General features: G+C 45.0%; 1 protein-coding gene across 1 annotated transcript in view; it reads left to right on the top strand.

Moving 5' to 3' along the window:
* The window catches only part of GSG1 (germ cell associated 1), a 149579-nt gene extending 141002 nt beyond the window's left edge, over nucleotides 1-8577 (top strand). The window contains exon 5 of the mRNA XM_040359618.1: nucleotides 8465-8577. Within this exon, the coding sequence (XP_040215552.1) occupies nucleotides 8465-8577 (113 nt within the window). The remainder of the gene's footprint in view (nucleotides 1-8464) is intronic.
* The last annotated feature ends 13376 nt before the right edge of the window (nucleotides 8578-21953 follow it).

Below are 21953 nucleotides of genomic sequence, written 5' to 3'. Positions count from 1 at the left end.
CTGGAGGTGAAGTCGCATTCCTCCTGCAGCTGGAGGAGACGTCGCATTCCTCCTCCGACGAGAGGAGAAGTCGCATTCCTCCTCCGACGAGAGGAGAGGTCGCATTCCTCCTGCAACTAGGAGAGGTTGCATTCCTCCTGCAACTAGGAGAAGTCGCATTCCTCCTGCAACTAGGAGAGGTCGCATTCCTCCTACATCTAGGAGACGCAGCATTCCTCCTGCAACTGGAAAGAGACGCAGTATTCCTCCTGCAACTGGAAGGAGATGTAGCATTCCTCCTGCAACTGGAAGGAGACGTTGCATTCCTCCTGCAACTGGAAGGAGACGTTGCATTCCTCCTCCAACTAGAGGAGACGTTGCATTCCTCCTCCAACTAGAGGAGACGTTGCATCCCTCCTCCAACTAGAGGAGACGTTGCATTCCTCCTCCAACTAGAGGAGACGCTCCATTCCTCCTTCATTCACCTTACCCACTGCCGTGACAGCCGCTCTGAACTCAGAGCCTGCAGGGGATATGGGACACAAGTCCCGGAGTCCTTATGTGACCAATGTGATGCCCAGGCGGTTGAGGGAAATAGAGACTGGAAACTATGAAGTATGAAAAGTCTCTGGTGAAATATGTGGTAGATCAATCCCTAAAGAAATGGGATACATCCCACACACGGAGCCAGTCCACCATTCTACATGGCTCCTTGGCTGATGCGGCCCAAAGGATTTGGATCCTTACAGCCCTACGCTGCTTCTCCGGATTCTTCTGTCAGCGAGCTGGAAGGTGATGTAAAGTGTCAGCGGCCTTGATGGCTCTTTGGCTCCCCCACTAGTCAGGATGGTTAAGGAGACCCTTAGGTGGGTGGACCCTTCCACCCCCGGCTAAGCGAAGAGGTTCTTTAAGATTCTGGGGGAAGAACGCTTTTTCTCTCTTCTTTTGCTCCTTACGGAGTTAAAGGATATCATCGGAGTGGACTATGGTGGACATGAAAACTGCTTCATCAAAAAAAAAAAAAAAAATTCCAGAGTATACCCCTTCATGACGGAAGAAGTGAAGTCTCTGGGAACACTCCCCCCATAGTTGCAGCATTAATACGGTTGGCTAAATGGGTTACCATTCTTTTAGAATATCCTGCGTCCTTCAGGACGGGCTGGAGAGAAGAATAAGCCAAGACCCAAGAAAATCTATGGGATGGCTGTTGACCTGACCTGGCGCTAACAGCTATGGCTAAGGCTTTGGAAACCTGGACAGAGAACATATGTCTCCATACTCAAGCCTCGGTCACGGCTAGTGGGCCTTATACTTACGTCTTTCCCAAGGTTAGGCGTCTGTTTGATCGGAAGAGTTTCTAGTATGGAAGGTTCTGAACGCTCGGGAGAAGCTCACCCTTAAAGGCCTGGCTGGAACTTCTGGCACATCTGTGTGGACTTAAATCGTTGAAGTCGCAGGGAGCAGCGGAACATGTCCCAAGGGATGGAAATTCCCAGGGGGTATACCCCCCCCTCTCTCGTAGCACAAGAGAAAAGGTTTATGGCGACCAGTGACAGTCTTAGCTTACCTAAACAAGTATATGTAGTATGAAGGGTCAAATGTAGACTCCGTCTGGCTATTCTTAATCGACTTAAAATACTTACCTCCATGTTCTGGTGGCGAAGGAGTTTCTCAAATACCTCCGGCTGGACGATAACATCTACATTTCATCTTCCTTCCTTTTGGGCTGTCAACCTCACCCAAGTCTTCTCTAGAATTCATCTGGCCATAGTGGCTCTCATCAGAACGTACGTCCTTTCACTACTTCAACCTCCTGTTGCTGTCCCAAGACAAAGGGTAGCTGCTGGTTCACAGGGAGAAGGTAGTCTCCACCTTGGCCAGCTGTGGATGGCTCCTAGATCAGTGAAAGAGCCACCTAGAACTAGTCCAGCGCCCGCTGTACTTTGGAGCCCAGCTTTGTTTTTTCTATAGTGGAAGGCACCATCCCACTCCCAGTGGGGAAGATCTCGTTTTTTCCAGATGAGAATTTAATTTCTCTTCATGGCTGAAGACCTCATGGTATCAAAGATTATCGGCCCAATGGGCTCCACGATCCCTATGGTCAAGTGGTCCCTGCAGACGTACGCCATTCTTTCCAGTTAGGTTGTCGACAGCAACGGAAACCAAGGGGCAACAGTCAACCTATTTCACGTATCGAGGATGAGGGGCACATTGCTCCAGATGTTATGTGTGAAACGGCCCTATGGCCTCTGTGACGGTATCGGTATGATATCCCCGTCAACGTTCCCTTCTTCCCATAACGAAAATCACCCCAATACTCCACGAGGAGGGATATCCCTGGAGTCGCCCAGAAAGCCACACATGAGACCAGCTTACTGCTTGAACAACACAGACTTTAATGTTATAACACACACAGCTTATATGTCATTTCCAAAACTGTTACAATGACAAATCTCCGCCCCCCTCACACTGGGGCTTCCATACAGATTATAGGCAGACACGACGGGGCCGATGCTGAAAACACATTTTCTTTAGACAATGACATCAATGACGCTGAGCACTAGCTGTACTGAATACATCAACCAGACCGCTCGACCCCGCATATAGAGAGATAATTACCACAATGAAGCAATCAGAATAATTAACACAAGCCACTTAAACCCAGCTCTCCTTCACACAACACAATAGATCAATTAACCTTTAGAAATAGTGAGGGGACATTAGCACATCAATAACCTGGCTAGCAGGGAGCAGTAAACTGAGACATATAGGCACATGTATCACAATGGCCCCCCTTTTGCTCCCTGCTCCGGCAAACCCGGTTGGACCTTCCCTGGTCCAGTAGGGTTGACGGGTTCAGAGCTATTAGTCAGAGGTTAACTCCGTTTGGCATGACTGGCCTCCCTTGGCAACTGCTTCAGACTCAGGTATGTCACCGGGTCGTCAGATCACACGCCGGTCAGTCCCCAAGTCTTTGTGCGATCTGCAAAGTCACCAGAAGTCAGTGTGAAGACAGCGAATGGGTCTGTGCGCCGCCGTCTAGGTGTCCCGCTATGGGAGGGGGCAGGTTATGGCTCTGAAGTGACAATCCCAGGAGATTCATAAAAAGAAGAAGTTATATTTGTTGAAATGCTGTAGCACTGGTGCTCAGAGTCCGGGGGGGGGGGGGGGGAATCAGAGCCCCATAAGGTCAGCCACCCCCTGCTCCCTCCGCAGCCGCCGGTTCTCCTCTTGGAGCTTCTCCAGCTCCATCTCCAGTTCATGCTGCTGTGACCTCAGGTGGTTGTTCTCCTCCTCCATGCGGCTTATGCACTCCTCCAGCTCTATGTACTCACGGATCAGCTCCTGCTTGCTCATGTCCTGCAGGCTCTCCACGTGGTCCTTCATCATCAGGAACTGGGTGGTGGTGTAAGGGGCCACCGGTGGGCCCTTGGCAAACATCTCGGCACGCATCTGGGACGCCCGCTGCGACTCCCTCTCCTCCAGTCGCTTCTTCTCCTCCCAGGTCAGCTTGTTATACGGCTTCCAGGACCTCTTCTTCTTGAAGGGTGGCCGGCGGTGCCTCTTTCTGCCCAGCTCCCTCCAGGGCCCCTCCGGCTCAGGGCTGTCGCCCGTGACCAGCTGACAATGGTGTTCCCTGTTGTCCGTAATAACAGATTGTACCATGAGGGCTTCGTAAGGGGTGCCCAATGGTTCTTCCTGACCCAGCTCCTTTGGATCCCAAGCCGAGTCTACACAATGGGCTGCTGCTGGTGGGCGGTACCCAGGTTGAGACCAATTCGACCTGGTGTTGTCATTCATGGGGCAATTCTGCTTGAAGTGACCCAGCTGTTTGCACCGGAAGCAGCGTTGTTCGTTGCCCTCCTGGCGATGATAGCGAGGGCTAGATGTCACCGGTCTGTTAGGAGGTTGGTATCTAGCGGTTGGTGGGTGTGAGGGCACCGTTTGTGGTGGAGGTTGTTCCTGTGGTGTGACCTGGTTCGTCTTGCGAGTATCTGCATATTCATCCGCCAACTTCGCGGCCTCTGGTAGAGTCATGGGCCTGCGATCTCTCACCCAATCCTTGACGTCCGTCTGGATGTGATTGTAAAATTGCTCCAGGAGCATTAGTTGCAAAATGTCCTCTGCGGTGGTGGCCTGGCTGCTGTTAGCCCAGTTAGAGGCCGACCGGGACAATTGGCATGCCCATTCCGCATAAGAGTCTTTCGTGGTTTTGCGTGAGTCCCTGAACTTCTGTCGGTGGGACTCTGGGGTTACTGCATAACGAGCCAGGAGCACTTCTTTAACCTGGGCGTAGCTATGAATATCCTGATCTGGCACGGTCCGGAAAGCATCAGAAGCTTTGCCTGACAGTTTGCCTGACAATATTGCAACCCAGTCTCCTCTAGCTATTCGGTGCAGGTTACATTGTCGCTCAAAATCCGCCAGGAAGTTATCAATCTCACAGTCCTTTTCATCAAAAGCTTTAAAAGCGCTAAACGGAATCTTCCTTGCGTCTGCTGTGCTGTACTCACTGTTCGTAGAAGGTGCGGCTGCTTGTTGGACTGCTGCCAGTTTTAACTGTAGCTCTGCGTTTACTAACATGTCCATCACTTTCAGTACCACATCTGGCGTTGGGTTCGGGCCGAACCACGCTAGATTCTCTCTCATTAGCTTGTTGGCTGGCGATTCCTCCTCCTGAATCACTGGTGTCTCCATCTCTTGTACTGCTGGCGTTGCTGCAATCCCGTCCTCCTGGTCTAGCTCCATTGATTCTGCTATGATGACCCGCTTGGTTTTGTTGCTAGCAATCCTTCCACGAACTTCCAGTAGTTCTTCCAGTGTCTGCTTGGAATCCGGGTGTGAAGGGGAATAGAAGGGAAAAATCCCACTGCTACCAACCAATTGTGACGGTATCGGTATGATATCCCCGTCAACGTTCCCTTCTTCCCATAACGAAAATCACCCCAATACTCCACGAGGAGGGATATCCCTGGAGTCGCCCAGAAAGCCACACATGAGACCAGCTTACTGCTTGAACAACACAGACTTTAATGTTATAACACACACCGCTTATATGTCATTTCCAAAACTGTTACAATGACAAATCTCCGCCCCCCTCACACTGGGGCTTCCATACAGATTATAGGCAGACACGACGGGGCCGATGCTGAAAACACATTTTCTTTAGACAATGACATCAATGACGCTGAGCACTAGCTGTACTGAATACATCAACCAGACCGCTCGACCCCGCATATAGAGAGATAATTACCACAATGAAGCAATCAGAATAATTAACACAAGCCACTTAAACCCAGCTCTCCTTCACACAACACAATAGATCAATTAACCTTTAGAAATAGTGAGGGGACATTAGCACATCAATAACCTGGCTAGCAGGGAGCAGTAAACTGAGACATATAGGCACATGTATCACAGCCTCCATTAAGACCTTATGTCACTTTTGTAGTGAGCCTGCTTCGCTATCTTCTGTGATTTTGTATTTGTAAATCCTGTTGGTTGACGGGTCTAATTTAATTTTTTTCTGTTCATCATACCAACCCGTGTGGTTTGGCTAGTTATTTCCCACACGTAGGCTGCCATGGAGTCAGTCAGGAAAAGGGAAAATTTATTATCAATACTTACCGTAATTTTCCTTTCCTGATGGACTCCATAGCAGACGGAGTTCCCACCCTAAAGGTTAATAAGGGGTCCAGGAGTCGGCTAGTTACGGAACACAGTACTGATAGGTGAGCTGACTTTTATGGGTATGGGGTCCTATAGCATTGGAGAGGAGGCGGGATTAACCCACACGTAGGCTGCCATGGAGTCCATCAGGAAAGGAAAATTACGGTAAGTATTGATAAATTTTCCCTTTTTCATGATGTTTTATTTCTTGAACTTTATCGTAAAACCAGAGTGAAGCATTTAAACCTAAAATAATTTTATAACATCTGTACATATGACATAATGCATATTGATATCAATATATTTGACATCTGAGGTGATGCTGCATAATGGCTTGGCATAGCATAGATTATAGTATGTTGGGTGGTTTTCCTAAATTTATAAGAGGGTTGAGTGAAATTCATCACTCTAGTCATGATTTGAAACATTGTTGAATCAGTTGTTTATAATATGCTGAAGGCTATGACATACATGGATGAAAAAGACCTTTCTATCTTTCATGGGAAAAAATACTGGCAAGAATTTCCATTGCCGCCTTGTCTGGACAGAAGATCTGATAAACACTGATGTCAAGCTGATTCTATCTGAACCATCGCGTGGGGGTATATATATGTGGGTATACCATTTAGGTGGAATTATGGACTGACTGATACAAGTAACTGCTCTATTAAAGACAATGAGGGGTCGGCCTACAGAAAATTACGAAAGCAAATTGTTGCTGCCAATCAACAAATTCAGGTACTTGACAGGTACACAACAGGTCATCATTAAATGGAAAGAAGCAGATGTTAATTGTGAAATGCTTACAAGATGGACTCATGAATGTCAAGTGCAAGGAAATTGTTTGCAACACAGAGTTTTTACTGCCGTATCCAAACCTTTTGACCTTGAAAGCGACTGCTGATACATTAATGGTTCTTCTTACTATAAAGATGTAGAATTTCAGGATTTGCTGGTGTTTGTGTAAAAGCATCTTTAAAAATGAAAACGTTGAGCCTGGAGATGAGAGAATCCTGGACTTATGTGGATTGGACCTCCCAAAACATACCAAGTTTACTTTCAGTGAGATGGTGACAGATGTGATGAAGTCAGAATGGACTGTGACATCAGCTCGTTTTTGCACAATATTCAAGATCTTGATGTTATTTACTCAAGAAAGAGCAAGCTTTGAAATAAGGCCTAACAGCTATACAGGCCATGGATGTTTACCGAATTCTTTTACAGTCCTGGTCTAAACTTATATTATCTAATAACTGGTTCATGGGGATATTTTAGAGGTTGGTGAAGAGAGATGTAACCAGTCTAAACTTCATATTTTATATGAGCCATTGTAAAGCAATTATTGTCAAACCATAATGATGTTTGTTGCTTGATTTATGGGTCAGTTATAGTAGTTAAAACCGACCCAAGTGGGGGTATATGTTGTAATATTAATATATATGTGTAGGTATCTTATATATTGTGTTATATGTATGGCACAATATATATGTGTTACATACAGGCATTCAAGATTACACATCAAGGGGTGTTTGCTGACCATAGGGGTTAGTGGTCAGACAAGATTTACCACACATATCAAAGGTACAGTTGAAGACCCTTAGATGTGTTAATCTTGTGCAAGACTACCTAGGTGTGTGAGGTATGGCCTGTTAACCTCAAAGGGTACATTGTTTACATATGTAAGAAAGTATTTATTGATGGTAATTAGACTTGAGGGGGTATTCATTCATGGGAAACATTTGGTTGACCTGGCAGAACCCCCCCCCCCCTCCAGTGTGAGACCAGTATTTGAGACATTCAAGCTGGCATTCAGTCAGGCTTGTCACTCTGTATGAATATGAAGGCACAGGTCTAGGAAAATATGGAACTCTAAATCTACTTTTCGTTGTCATATTTACTCTGTGGATTTGTATCGTCTGTGGACTTTGGACTTTGTTCTGTGTTGGAAGTTAAATAAAATGCACTCTCTGGAGAACTTGGGTGTTGCTGCAGAACATAACTTATAGTCATCATACTAATACCTAAATATAAATTATCTAACCGGACTCCACTATATATGACTTCACTACACACAGGTGGATAAACTTGCGTTCCTTTCATTTCTTTAATGCCATTAAAACCGATCGCGTGTGGGCTTCGGCGCATTTTTCTAAAAAAAATGGGCAATTTTTTTTCGAACATGCTCTATTTTTTCACAACGTTTTTAACGTTGTCGTTGTAAAAAATGGTCGTGTGTGGGCTTTAACGACGTGAAAAATCCGCGCATGCTCAGAAGAAAGTTATGAGATGGGAGCGCTCATTCTGGTAAAACTACAGTTCGTAATGAAGTAAGCACATTCATCACACTGTAACAGACAGAAAAGCGCGAATCGTCTTTTAGTAACACAAAATCAGCTAAAGCAGCCCAAAGGGTGGCATCATCTGAATGGAACTTCCCCTTCATAGTGCCGTCGTACGTGTTGTACATCACTGCGCTTTGCTAGAGCATTTTTTTTCACGATCGTGTGTAGGCAAGGCCATTTTAATGATCAGGTTGAAAAAAAAATCGTTTTTTCTAGACCCTTAAAAACGTAATTTTTTAGAACCCGAAAAACGGTCGTGTGTACACGGCATTAGATGTGATGTCTGTATTTGTTTCTTCCAGACTGAGTATTTTAGTATTCTGCAATAGCCCTCTCCGTTTCACAGCTATGTTATAGTCTACCTAAAGGCAATGAACATTGTCTGATGTTTGTAAAAGAAAATATGTCAAAATTAGTAACGTGTTTTATTTAAATATCTAATAGTTGTTCTTCCTAATGTGTTTTGCCTGCAGGATTGCTGGGAATGGTGGCACACATGATGTATAGCCAGGTTTTCCAAGCCACTGTTAGCTTGGGACCAGAAGACTGGAGACCACATTCATGGGATTATGGATGGGCTTTTTAGTAAGTCTTTTCTGATTTATTTTTCTTTCAATAAGTTTTTATAAAAAAAAATGATTAAACACAAAATCAAAGTTTTTCTGCATAGAAATATTTGAACATACAGTAAATGGCAAGGATGATATATATATATATATATATATATATATATAGGGAAATTCGCAGAGGCTTTGTGGTTTGCCTTAAGGCCCTCCAAGGGAAGATAAAAGATAAAAATAAAAAGATAGGTCTTAAGGCACTATTGCTATATCAACTCTCAATTGTATGTAAATAGTGAGAACTCTAATATAGATTAAATGTAACAGTAAACTTGGTCAATCGGTTTGAGATTAAATCATCATTGAGCCTTGCTTGTGTGTAATATGGAAGGGACTGCTGTAAAATTGGTCTTTGCTCTAAGGCCCCTTTCACACGGGGCAGTGGAGGTGCCGTGGCGGTATAGTGCCGCTAAAAATAGTGGCGCTATACCGTCGGAATTGCCACAGGATTCGGCCGCTAGCGGTGTGGTATTAACCCCTGCTTGCGGCTGAAAAAGGGTTAATACTGCGGTGTCCCATTGTTTTAAATGGGAAGGAGCGGTATACACACCGCTCCAAAGATGCTGCTTGCAGGAGATTTTTTTCTCTCCTGCCAGTGCATCGCCTCAGTGTGAAAGCCCTATTTAGTCGCTATTTTTAGCGCTATACCGCCTGAAAAACTCCTCAGTGTGAAAGGGACCTTATGGTCAAAAGCGGAGTCTAAAATGCACTACTAGAGAGTGCACCAGAGAATTTTATACAGAAAAAAAGGACAGAAAGAAGTAAAAGAAGGAAGTATTCAGGAGAGCCATCCTTCTGGGAGCCCTCTCCATCTTTGCATTATGCAGATTATATATCGGGGAATTCCTATATAGGTCACCAGGGTTTCCAGGTTAGCTCAAACTTAGCAACGTTATCTTTCAGGGAACTAACCACTGATTTATTTTTCAAGGAATGGAAGCACTACGTGCAAAATCTAAGGCTCAGCACACATTATATAATAGAAAGACGTGTTTACATATGTCAGCAAAGTTATTCTCCACAAAATACTGAGCCTAAAAGTCACACTAACTTCGGATTGCATGGGTGTTCTCACCTATGCAACTTGATTCCTTTTGCAAGTTCACAGTTCTCACTGCAATCTGTTAACCGATTTGGGGGCATTGTTAACATTGTATTGACACTCACAGCGGTTCGCAGAGGGCAGTGTGAACTGCCTGCGGGAGAGGAGCGATGAGGGAACTGGCACTGTAATCGTGCTGGTTCCCGCATCGCACTAATCTGAACCTAATCTCAGTGTTTCATAGTAGGTGAGGTTGAAAAAAAGACACAAGTCCATCAAGTCCAACCTATGTGTGTGATTATATGTCATTATTACATTTAATAGGTTTTTGAAACTATCGATGCTCCCCGCTGATACTGTTCTGTCTCGAGGACATTCAGCTAAACCAATCTTGTCCCATAAACTTCAGATACCATATTTCTCTGATCCCAGTTTTTGTTAGATATAATCTTTTGGGGCTAAACAAAGTACAGGCAGACAGTCTGTTGCTTCTCTGTGAAAAAACTGCGTCAGGAGCAGGAACTCTTTTATTACTTATGAGGCATAGACAGGGTAGCCCCCTACCCCCCCAATAAAGGTTTTAATCCCTTGATCACCCCTAGTTAACCCTTTCACCCCCCTTTTGCCAGCGTCACAAAGCGATCGTTTTTCTGATCGCTGTATTAGTGTCGCTCGTGCCACTAGGTAGCTAGTTTTTTTTTTGAGGTTCGCCGCCATGTTTTTATAGCGCTAGAAAATGTATGGGGGTACCTAACGCTATAAAAAACATGGCGGAGAAACCTAAAAAAAAAAATAGCTACCTAGCGGCACGAGCGACACTAATACAGCGATCAGAAAAACGATCGCTTAGTGACGCTGGCAAAAGGGGGGTGAAAGGGTTAACTAGGGGGTGATCAAGGGGTTAAAACCTTTATTGGGGGGGGGTAGGGGGCTACCCTGGACCTAACACTTTTAACCCCTTGATCACCCCCTAGTTAACCCTTTCACCCCCCTTTTGCCAGCGTCACTAAGCGATCGTTTTTCTGATCGCTGTATTAGTGTCGCTCGTGCCACTAGGTAGCTAGTTTTTTTTTGAGGGTCGCTGCCATGTTTTTATAGCGTTAGAAAATTTATGGGGGTACCTAACGCTATAAAAACATGGCGGCGAAGGGGGGGTGAAAGGGTTAACTAGGGGGTGATCAAGGGGTTAAAACCTTTATTGGGGGGGTAGGGGGCTACCCTGGACCTAACACTTTTAACCCCTTGATCACCCCCTAGTTAACCCTTTCACCCCCCCTTTGCCAGCGTCACTAAGCGATCGTTTTTCTGGCTGTATTAGTGTCGCTCGTGCCGCTAGGTAGCTAGTTATTTTTTGAGGTTCGCCCGCCAGGTTTTTATAGCGTTAGGTACCCTCATACATTTTCTAATAAAGGTTTTAACCCCTGATTGCCCCTAAAGTTAACCCTTTCACCCCCTATTGCCAGCGTCACTAAGCGATCGTTTTTCTGATCGCTGTATTAGTGTCACTAGTGCTGCTAGGTAACTCGTTATTTTTTGAGGTTCGCCCGCCAGGTTTTTATAGCGTTAGGTACCCCCATACATTTTCTAATAAAGGTTTTAACCCCTGATTGCCCCTAGAGTTAACCCTTTCACCCCCTATTGCCAGCGTCACTAAGCGATCGTTTTTCTGATCGCTGTATTAGTGTCGCTAGTGCCGCTAGGTAGCTAGTTATTTTTTGAGGTTCGCCCGCCAGATTTTTATAGCGTTAGGTACCCCCATACATTTTCTAATAAAGGTTTTAACCCCTGATTGCCCCTAGAGTTAACCCTTTCACCCCCTATTGCCAGCGTCACTAAGCGATCGTTTTTCTGATCGCTGTATTAGTGCCGCTAGGTAGCTAGTTATTTTTTGAGATTCGCCCGCCAGGTTTTTATAGCGTCAAATACCCCCATACATTTTCTAATAAAGGTTTTAACCCCTGAATGCCCCTAGAGTTAACCCTTTCACCCCCTATTGCCAGCGTCACTAAGCGATCGTTTTTCTGATCGCTGTATTAGTGTCACAAGTGCTGCTAGGTAGCTAGTTATTTTTTGAGGTTCGCCCGCCATATTTTTATAGCGTTAGGTACCCCCATACATTTTCTAATAAAGGTTTTAACCCCTGATTGCCCCTAGAGTTAACCCTTTCACCCCCTATTGCCAGCGTCACTAAGCGATCGTTTTTCTGATCGCTGTATTAGTGCCGCTAGGTAGCTAGTTATTTTTTGAGGTTCGCCCGCCAGGTTTTTATAGCGTTAGGTACCCCCCATACATTTTCTAATAAAGATTTTAACCCCTGATTGCCCCCAGAGTTAACCCTTTTACCCCCTATTACCAGCATCACTAAGCGATCGTTTTTCTGATCGCTGTATTAGTGCCGCTAGGTAGCTAGTTATTTTTTGAGGTTCGCCCGCTAGGTTTTTATAGCGTTAGGTACCCCCATACATTTTCTAATAAAGGTTTTAACCCCTGATTGCCCCTAGAGTTAACCCTTTCACCCCCCTATTGCCAGCGTCACTAAGCGATCGTTTTTCTGATCGCTGTATTAGTGTCGCTGGTGCCGCTAGGTAGCTAGTTAGTGCCAGTAACGCTTACACCCACGCGCAAAGCATACTCCCCCCATATGTGGAATTACACCCCAAAATACATTCTACTGCTTCTCCTGAGTACGGGGATACCACATGTGTGAGACTTTTTGGGAGCCTAGCCGCGTACGGGACCCCAAAAACCAATCACCTCCTTCAGGCTTTCTAAGGGTGTACATTTTTTATTTCACTCCTCACTACCTATCACAGTTTCGAAGGCCATAAAATGCCAAAATAGCACAAAAAAAAACAAATGACCCCATTTTGGAAAGTAGACACCCCAAGCTATTTTCTGAGAGGGATTTGAGTCCATGGAATATTTTATATTTTGACACAAGTTGCGGAAATATGATAAACTGATTTTTTTTTGCACAAAGTTGTCACTAAATGATATATTGCTCACACATGCCATGGTTATATGTGGAATTGCACCGCAAAATACATTCTGCTGCTTCTCCTGAGTACGGGGACACCACATGTGTGGGACTTTTTGGGAGCCTAGCCGCGTACGGGGCCCCGAAAACCAAGCACAGCCTTTAAGATTTCTAAGGGCATACATTTTTGATTTCATTCCTCACTACCTATCATAGTTTTGAAGGCCATAAAATGCCAAGATGGCACACAACCCCCCCAAATGACCCCATTTTGGAAGAAAGACACCCCAAGCTATTTGCTGAGAGGCATGTTGAGTCCATGGAATATTTAATATTTTTGCCCCAAGTGATTGAATATTGACCAAAAAAAAAAGAAAATTACAAAACGTTGTCACTAAATGATATATTTCTCACACATGCCATGGTTATATGTGGAATTGCACCTCAAAATACATTCTGCTGCTTCTCCTGAGTACGGAGATATCACATGTGTGGGACTTTTTGGGAGCCTAGCCGCGTACGGGACCCCAAAAACCAATCACCGCCTTCAAGATTTGTGTGAGTGAAATCAAAAATGTACAGTATGTCCTTAGAAATCTTGAAGGTGGTGATTGGTTTTCGGGGTCCCGTACGCGGCTAAGCTCCCAAAAAGTCCCACAGATGTGGTATCCCCGTACTCAGGAGAAGCAGCAGAATGTATTTTGGGGTGCAATTCCACATATAACCATGGCATGTGTGAGAAATATATCATTTAGTGACAACTTTTGTAATTTTTTTTTATTTTATTTTGTGGTTAATATTCAATCACTTGGGGCAAAAAAATTAAATATATTTCATGGACTCAACATGCCTCTTAGCAAATAGCTTGGGGTTTCTTCTTTCCAAATTGGGGTCATTTGGGGGGGTTGTGTGCCATCTTGGCATTTTATGGCCTTCAAAACTATGATAGGTGAGGAGTGAAATCAAAAATGTATGCCCTTAGAAATCTTGAAGGCGGTGCTTGGTTTTCGGGGGCCCGAACAGATGTGGTATCCCCGTACTCAGGAGAAGCAGCAGAATGTATTTTGGGGTGCAATTCCACATATAACCATGGCATGTGTGAGAAATATATCATTTAGTGACAACTTTGTGCAAAAAAAAATCAGTTTGTCATATTCCCGCAACTTGTGTCAAAATATAAAATATTCCATGGACTCGACATGCCTCTCAGCAAATAGCTTGGGGTGTCTACTTTCCAAAATGGGGTCATTTGGGGGGGTTTTGTGCTATTTTGGCATTTTATGGCCTTCGAAACTGTGATAGGTAGTGAGGAGTGAAATCAAAAATTTGCGCCCTTAGAAATGCTGAAGGCGGTGCTTGGTTTTCGGGGTCCCGTACGTGGCTAGGCTCCCAAAAAGTCCCAAACATGTGGTATCCCTGTACTCAGAAGAAGCAGCAGAATGTATTTTGGGGTGCAATTCCACATATAACCATGGCATGTGTGAGCAGTATATCATTTAGTGACAACTTTTTGCAATTTTTTATTTTTTTTGTCATTATTCAATCACTTGGGACAAAAAAAAAATATTCAATGGACTCAACATGCCTCTCAGCAGTTTCCTTGGGGTGTCTACTTTTCAAAATGGGGTCATTTGGGGGGGTTTTGTACTGCCCTGCCATTTTAGCACCTCAAGAAATTAGGGCCAGATTCACAAAGGGGATACGACGGCGTATCTCCTGATACGCTGTCGTATCTCTGTTTCTATCTATGCGACTGATTCATAGAACCAGTTACGCATAGATATCCATAAGATCCGACAGGTGTAATTGTTTTACACCTGTCGGATCTTAGGATGCAGTACCGCGGCCGCCGCTGGGGGAGTTTGCGTCGTAAACCAGCGTCGGGTATGCAAATTAGGAGTTACGGCGATCCACAACGGATTTTCGCGTTCGCTACGTCGCCGCTAGTCTAGTTTCCCGTCGCAAATTTAGTCGTTGTTTTGGGTGCCCTAAATTTAGTCAGCAATCGCATTGCTGTCTAAAGTATGGCCGTCGTTCCCACGTCGAAATTTAAAATTTAACGTTGTTTGCGTAACACGTCCGGGAATACGGAAGTACGCTACGCGCGTCGCCATTCGGAAAAATGACGTCACGGCGCGCAAAGCACGACGGGAATTGCAAAACGGAGCATGCGCAGTAGGTCCGGCGCGGGAGCGCGCCTAATTTAAATGGCACACGCCCATTTGAATTGGCCTGCCTTGCGCCGGCGTAGTTTTCATCGCAAGTGCTTTGTGAATCAGGCACTTGCGATGAAAACTTGCGGCGGTGTAACGTATCTACGATACGTTACGCCGCCGCGATTCTACGTGAATCTGGCCCTTAGATAGGCAGTCATAAAATAAAAGCTGTGTAAATTCCAGAAAATGTACCCTAGTTTGTAGACGCTATAATTTTTGCGAAAACCAATAAATATACGCTTATTGCGATTTTTTTTACTAAAGACATGTGGCTGAATACATTTTGGCCTAAATGATTGACTAAAATTTAGTTTATTCGATATTTTTTACTTTTTGTTATAAGAAAAATCATTTTTTTTCAAAATTTTCGGTCTGTTTATGTTTATATCGCAAAAAATAAAAATCGCAGAGGCAATCAAATACCATCAAAAGAAAGCTCTATTTGTGGGAAGAAAAGGACGCAAATTTTGTTTCGGTACAACATTGCATGACCGCGCAATTACCAGTTAAAGCAGCGCAGTGCCAAATTGTAAAAACACCTTGGGGCTGATTTACTATTCTCTGTGCGCTGCGCTGGTTCATGCCTTAATTAGTGCGCCGGTTGAAGCCTTAATTAGGAGCATGAACCAGCGTAGCAGCGGCACATTGCAAGTAATATGTAAAGCCGCCGCCAAACTCCCTATAGAAGTCTATGGGAGAAATCAAAAGTGTTCATATTAAAGGCTAATATGCAAGTTTTGTCCTAAAAAGTGTTTGGGGACGTGAGTCCTGCCCCAGGGGACATGTATCAACACTTTTTTTATTTTTTAAAACGGACGTTTTTTCGGGAGCAGTGAAATTAATAATGCTTAAAGTGAAACAATAAAAGTGAAGTATTCCTTTAAATTTCGTACCTAGGGGGGGTAAAATCAGCATGTGAAATAGCACATTTTTCCCGCACTTAGAACTGTCCCTGCACAAAATGACATTCAGAAGGAAAAAAGTCATTTAAAATTCACACACGGCAATAATGAATTGTCGGCTCCCGGCAATTCTAAAGGGATTCATTCATAAAGAAAAAAAAATGTGTAGGGGTTCCCCCAAATTAAATTACCAGGCCCTTCAGGTCTGGAATGGATATTAAGGGGAACCCCGCCGTAAAAAAAAAAAAAAAAAAAAAATTACGCAGGGTTCCCCGCAAATATCCATACCAGGCCCTTCAGGTCTGGTGTGGATTTTAAGGGGAACTCCACCCCAAATTAAAAAAAAAATGGCGTGGAGTCCCCCTAAAAATCCACACCAGACCCTTATCCGAGCATGTTAACCTGGCCGGCCGCAGAAAAGAGGGGGTGACAGAGTGCGCCCCCTCTCCTGAACCGCACCAGGCCACATGCCCTTAACATAGGGAGGATGTCCCTATGTTGATGGGGACAAGGGCCTCATCCCCACAACCCTTGCCCGGTGGTTGTGGGGGTCTGCGGGCGGGGGGCTTATCAGAATCTGGAAGACCCCTTTAACAAAGGGGACCCCCAGATCCTGCCCCCCCCCCATGTGTGAAATGGTATTGGGGTACATTGTACCTCTACCATTTCACCAAAAGAAAAGTGTCAAAAGTGTTAAAAATGACAGTAGCCGGTTTTTGACAAATCTTTTATTATGTTCTTTCCGCGGTTCTTCTTTTCTTCTTTCATTCAGGTTTCTTCCTCTGCTTCTTTCTTGGGTCTTCTCGTCTCATCTTGCCCGACGTCTTTTCCCATGTTCCTCTCCTTCTGTCGGCCTTCTTGTCCACATCTTGCCCGGCGTCTTCTCTGTCCGTCGGCCTTCTTGTCCACATCTTTTTCTTCCCCGGACGCAGCGCTTGAAATTGAATTAGCCACCGTGTGCCGCTCCTGGGACCCGCCCCCTCTGACGCCACAAGTAAACTCATTAGAAAGTCATGTGCGTCAGAGGGGGGCGGGGTCGCAGAGCGTCACACAGCGGGGGAATTCAATTTCAAGTGCGCCGTCCGGAGAAGAAGAAGCCGCCGCACTATGCGGACGAGCCTCCAATTGAAGTTCCCGCCGTGTTACGCTCATGTGACCACGCTCCCCTCTGACGCACATATACCACACGCAGACTTTCATATGAGTTAACCTGTGGCGTCAGAGGGGGGCGGTGTCTCAGAAGCGGAACACAGCGGGGGTCTTCAATTTCAAGCGCAGCGCCCAGAAGAACAAGAAGATGTGGACGAGAAGGCCGACGGAAGGAGAAGAAGATGGGAGAAGACGTCGGGCAAGATGTGGACGAGAAGACCCAAGAAAGAAGCAGAGGAAGAAACCCGAATGAAAGAAGAAGAAAAACCGCGGATGAAGATATTATTAAAAGATTTGTCAAAAAACGGCTACTGTCATTTTTAACACTTTTGACACTTGTTTTTTGGTAAAATAGTAGGGGTACAATGTACCCCATTACCATTTCACATATGGGGGGCTGGGATCTGGGGGTCCCCTTTGTTAAAGGGGTCTTCCAGATTCTGATAAGCCCCCCGCCCGCAGACCCCCACAACCACCGGGCAAGGGTTGTGGGGATGAGGCCCTTGTTCCCATCAACATGGGGACATGGATAGGGCATGTGGCCTGGTACGGTTCAGGAGAGGGGGGCGCACTATGTACCCCCCTCTTTTCTGCGACCGGCCAGGTTAACGTGCTCGGATAAGGGGCTGGTGTCGATTTTTAGGGGGACTCCACGCCATTTTTTTTTATTTGGGGTGGAGTTCCCCTTAAAATCCACACCAGACCTGAAGGGCCTGGTATGGATGTTTGGGGGGACCCCACATCATTTTTTTAAGGCGGGGTTCCCCTTAATATCCATTCCAGACCTGAAGGGTCTGGTAATTTAATTTGAGGGAACCCCCACAATTTTTTTTTCATTTTAATGAGCAATGACTGTATTCTTTAGAGCCATGAGTACTTTTAAAATTACTTTTTTTTTCACTTCAGAAATGACATCTTGCGTGTAAACCCCCTTCCCCCCTGTATGAAATTTAAAGGAATATTTCACTTTTATTGTTTCACTTTAACCACTTCCATACCGCGCCTATTCTGGCACTTCTCGCCTTCATGTAAAAATTATATTTATTTCCTGGGAAATCCAAAAAAAAAACGGTTTCATGAATTAAAAAATAACAAAACAGTAAAGTTAGCCCAATTTTTAGGGATAATGTGAAAGATGATGTTACACAGAGTAAATAGATACCTAACTTGTCACGCTTTAATATTGCACACACTCATGGAATGGCGCCAAACTTCGGGACATAAAAATATCCATAGGCGATGCTTGATTTTTTTTACAGGTTACCAGTTCAGAGTTACAGAGGAGGTCTAGGGCTAGAATTATTGCTCTCGCTCTAACGCACGCGTCAATACCTCACATGTGTGGTTTGAATGGTGTTTACATATGTGGGCGGGACTTACATGCGTGTTCGCTTCTGAGTGCGAGCTACTAGGGACAGGGGCGTTTTATTTTTTTATTTTACCTAATGTTTTTCTTTTTGCACTTTTTTGTCCCTTTTTTTTATTTTGGATCACTTTTATTCCTATTACAAGGAATGTAAACATCCCTTGTAATAGGACTAGTGTGTGACAGGTCCTTTTTATGGAGAGAGGCGGAGTCAATAAGGCTGGAAAGCATGGTATTGAAAAAAATAAAAATAAAGATCTCATGCTTTCAGCTGCAATCATGTTCGTTCAGCACAGTGGTGTAGTGTATAGCACTTTGACCTAGCAGCAAAAGGGTCGAATCCCGCCCGTGACACCATCTGCCTGGAGTTTGCTCTCCCTGTGCCTGCGTGGGTTTCCTCACACAATATAAAAACATGCTGTAAATCAGATCCGGTCTAAATAAGCCCTAATATGCAGTAGTATATTTAGGTTTTGTGCTGCCTTGGCCTCACTACATTTCTGCACCTCCTAATAGAAAAATTACCCACCCTTCCTGTCAAGGCCACACCCTGTTTTTGTATGACCCGCCCAGGAATTTTCTGGGGACCCACACACTAGTTCTGGGGGGGGAGGGGGGCACTGGATTCCCTTAATCTGCATAGTTTTTCTCTCACTTCCTGTTTGGCTATGGGGCAGGAAGTGAAGGCAAATCTCCCCAATTGGACACAGATAATATAAAATAAACTGACAGGGCCTATAACCCTCCCTCACGCTATCCAAAATTAAAGAAAATAAAAAGTGTTGATTATAGTTCTAGTTTAGGCACAAATTTCAGAGAGTTTTATTGAGAGGCCTAAGAAAATATAACCATGCCAATAGGCCAGGATACAGCGTTGCTAATATGTATGAATGTGTGTGTGTGTGTGTGTGTGTTAGGGCCCCCCCACAAACACCACCCAATGTTAAATAAACAATTTTCTTAATTTGCAAATAAGTATTATCTGCTCATTTTTGGGGGATGCCTGCACCCCTAATAGGGTGAAGACACCTCACAAATGTCACTTTCTACTTCAAATTCATTCACTTCCTGTCACATAGCCAAACAGGAAGTGAGGGTAAAACCTTACTAATGTCTTTTGTTGGGGACACACAGATCAATCTAAATAGTTTCCCATTATGGAAATTGCATTGTGCTGTGTACACCCCAAATTATTAGGGATCTTGGACTTTGGGGGTCCATTTACTAAAGGCAAATCCACTTTGCATTACAAGTGGACAAGCAAGGAAGAAAACAAAACAACTTTGCTTCTACAGGATTGGATGTTAAAACCGTCAGTGCTTCCTCTCTGATTTTCAGCAACTACGCTTGTACTGCAGAGTGGCTTTGCCTTTACTAAACCCCAAACTAACTAATCATTTGGGGTGTACACAGCAGTGCAATTTGCTTAATGGGTACACTAGTTAGATTGACCCCAAGAAAAGACATTGGTAGGGTTTTAACCTCACTTCCTGTTCAGCTGTGTGACAGGAAGTGAAGCCAATTTTAAGAAAAGGGACACAAAGCTCAACCCAAAAAAAACACAAGCAGGGGTTCTAACACTCACTTGGCTTCCCTCAAACACCCACAATTAGAATAGGATTGTCTAGATTTAAGCACAGTGCTGTAAATCAGCACTTCAAGCCTGTCCACCAATCCCCCCCCCCCAACAGGCCATGTTTGCAGGTTTTCCTTCATCTTGCACATGTGCTTTAAAAGACAGTCTGGATAGGGATCTAAAGTTACCCACAGGAGCGCATGCGCGGGCGGCAGGAGCGGATGCATCCCTAGACCGCTCCGCACACCCCCGGCACTTTGAGCGAGAATTAGCAGCTCCCCAACCCAGCCTACTCTCGGACGTGGTCGGCGACACCTGGGGCTCACTACGGAGACCCGCTCCATGTCCATCCGGTCGGCGGGGAGGACCGGCGAATCACGCTGCCAGCCTCGTGGGTCAGGGAAGGAATCCAAGATGGCGACCGCAACGAGCGCCATGCAGTCAGATGGACGGAGGACACAGGGAACTGAGGGGAAGCCCCCAGCTTCGGGGAATAACAGTGTGCCTCCTCCAGCCAAGAACCCTCTGCTTACAGGTGAGCTGACTGACCCTCCCTGTGTTTCCACCAGCCCTGCCAAGTCCTATTCGCAGGCCCTGTCTTCTCCAAGCCCTGCTTCCAATGCTTCCTCAGCTCTGGATAGAGACATGGCAGACATATTTCTTAGCCAGGCCAGTGAAGAAATAGACAATGACAGGATGCAGCCCAGTAGCCAGGACACTGATGTTGATAGCCCTGGAGGGTCCGTGGCTCTTTTACCTGCACCGCTCCCATATTCTCCAGATACCATTCTTCTGGCACGTTTTGCAGATATGTTACAGAGGGAGTTGGGAAAAGCTACCACTAAACTGGCTGCAGATATAAAGCAAGATTTTCAGGAGCTTGGCTGTCGTTTAGATAGCATTGAATCCAAAGTTGATGACACTGTTCACAAAGTGGCGCAGAATTCTAATATGATTACTGAACTTTATGATCGCTTGGAAGATGCTTACGCTAAAATCGACGACCTTGAAAATCGCGCCAGGCGATATAATTTTCGTATCCGCGGTTTACCAGAAACAATTAAAGATCTACCCTCTGTCGCTTACTTTTTAATGCAATCTGCTATCCCTGATATTGACGAACTCCACACGGAAATTGATCGTATTCATAGAGCTCTTGTCCCTCCGAAACAAGATGGTCCTCCCAGGGATGTGATTGTGAAGCCTCATTTTTTCAGGGTCAAAGAAGCGGTCATGAGGTACGCCAGAGAGCACCCGGATCTGGAATTTGAAGGTTACAAGCTTCAGATTTTTGCGGATATTTCCCAAGCTACCATTCAAAAACGAAGAGCGTTTAAACCTTTGCTTTCGCCTTTGGTGCAACGTAATATTCGCTACCGCTGGAACTATCCTTTTCGCTTACAATTCACCTATAATAACAGATCACATTCTTTTTCCACGTTTGCTGAAGGTGAAAAAATCATGCTGAAACTGGGATTTATCTCCCATGACCCATCGTCTCAGAACCAAGCAAGATCCGGCGGTCCTCCGCTTTCGCCGCTTTGGTCCTCCCCGACATCAAGGAAATCTGCGACTTCTCGCCGAGTCAATTGAGAATTTTCTAACTGACACCAGTTACTCTTTTTTTTTTATTTTTTATCTTTATTTTTTGATTTTTTCTTGTTGGTGGAGCGGCGGCTTCTCAGTGGTCCCATCGCGGGACATTAGCTGCTGCCTATGTTTTTGCTCCTATTTGGGGTGTCATTGAACTTGGTGTGGGGGTTGGGGGGTAATATTACCTGTTGTTTTATACATGTGCCGGGGGGTGGCTATGCTCTCTCCTGATTTGTTGGACTCTTCCCATTGGTTACCTTTGGTGGAGACTCCTACATTTCCAGAACTGGAGTTCTGGACTATTTGGTTACATTGTTTGTGTAGTATATTGTCTAAAAATCACTTTATGCTACACCTCTTGATACTAGGCTTCTTTAAGCCCTTGTGTCATTTTTCTCTCTTTTTTTATTTACTTTCTCTACTTTTAACCTTTTTTTCCTTTTATCTTCTGAGGGTCAGCCGGAATCTCGTCAGGACTTTCGTATTGTCTGTACATTGGTGGGTGAGTCTGGTGGTTACAG

This window comes from Rana temporaria, chromosome 7 (genome assembly GCF_905171775.1).
Source record: "Rana temporaria chromosome 7, aRanTem1.1, whole genome shotgun sequence".
In the NCBI taxonomy this organism is placed as follows: domain Eukaryota; kingdom Metazoa; phylum Chordata; class Amphibia; order Anura; family Ranidae; genus Rana; species Rana temporaria.
Note: the sequence above shows the minus strand (reverse complement) of the source record. Positions and strands in the feature narration are given on the sequence as shown.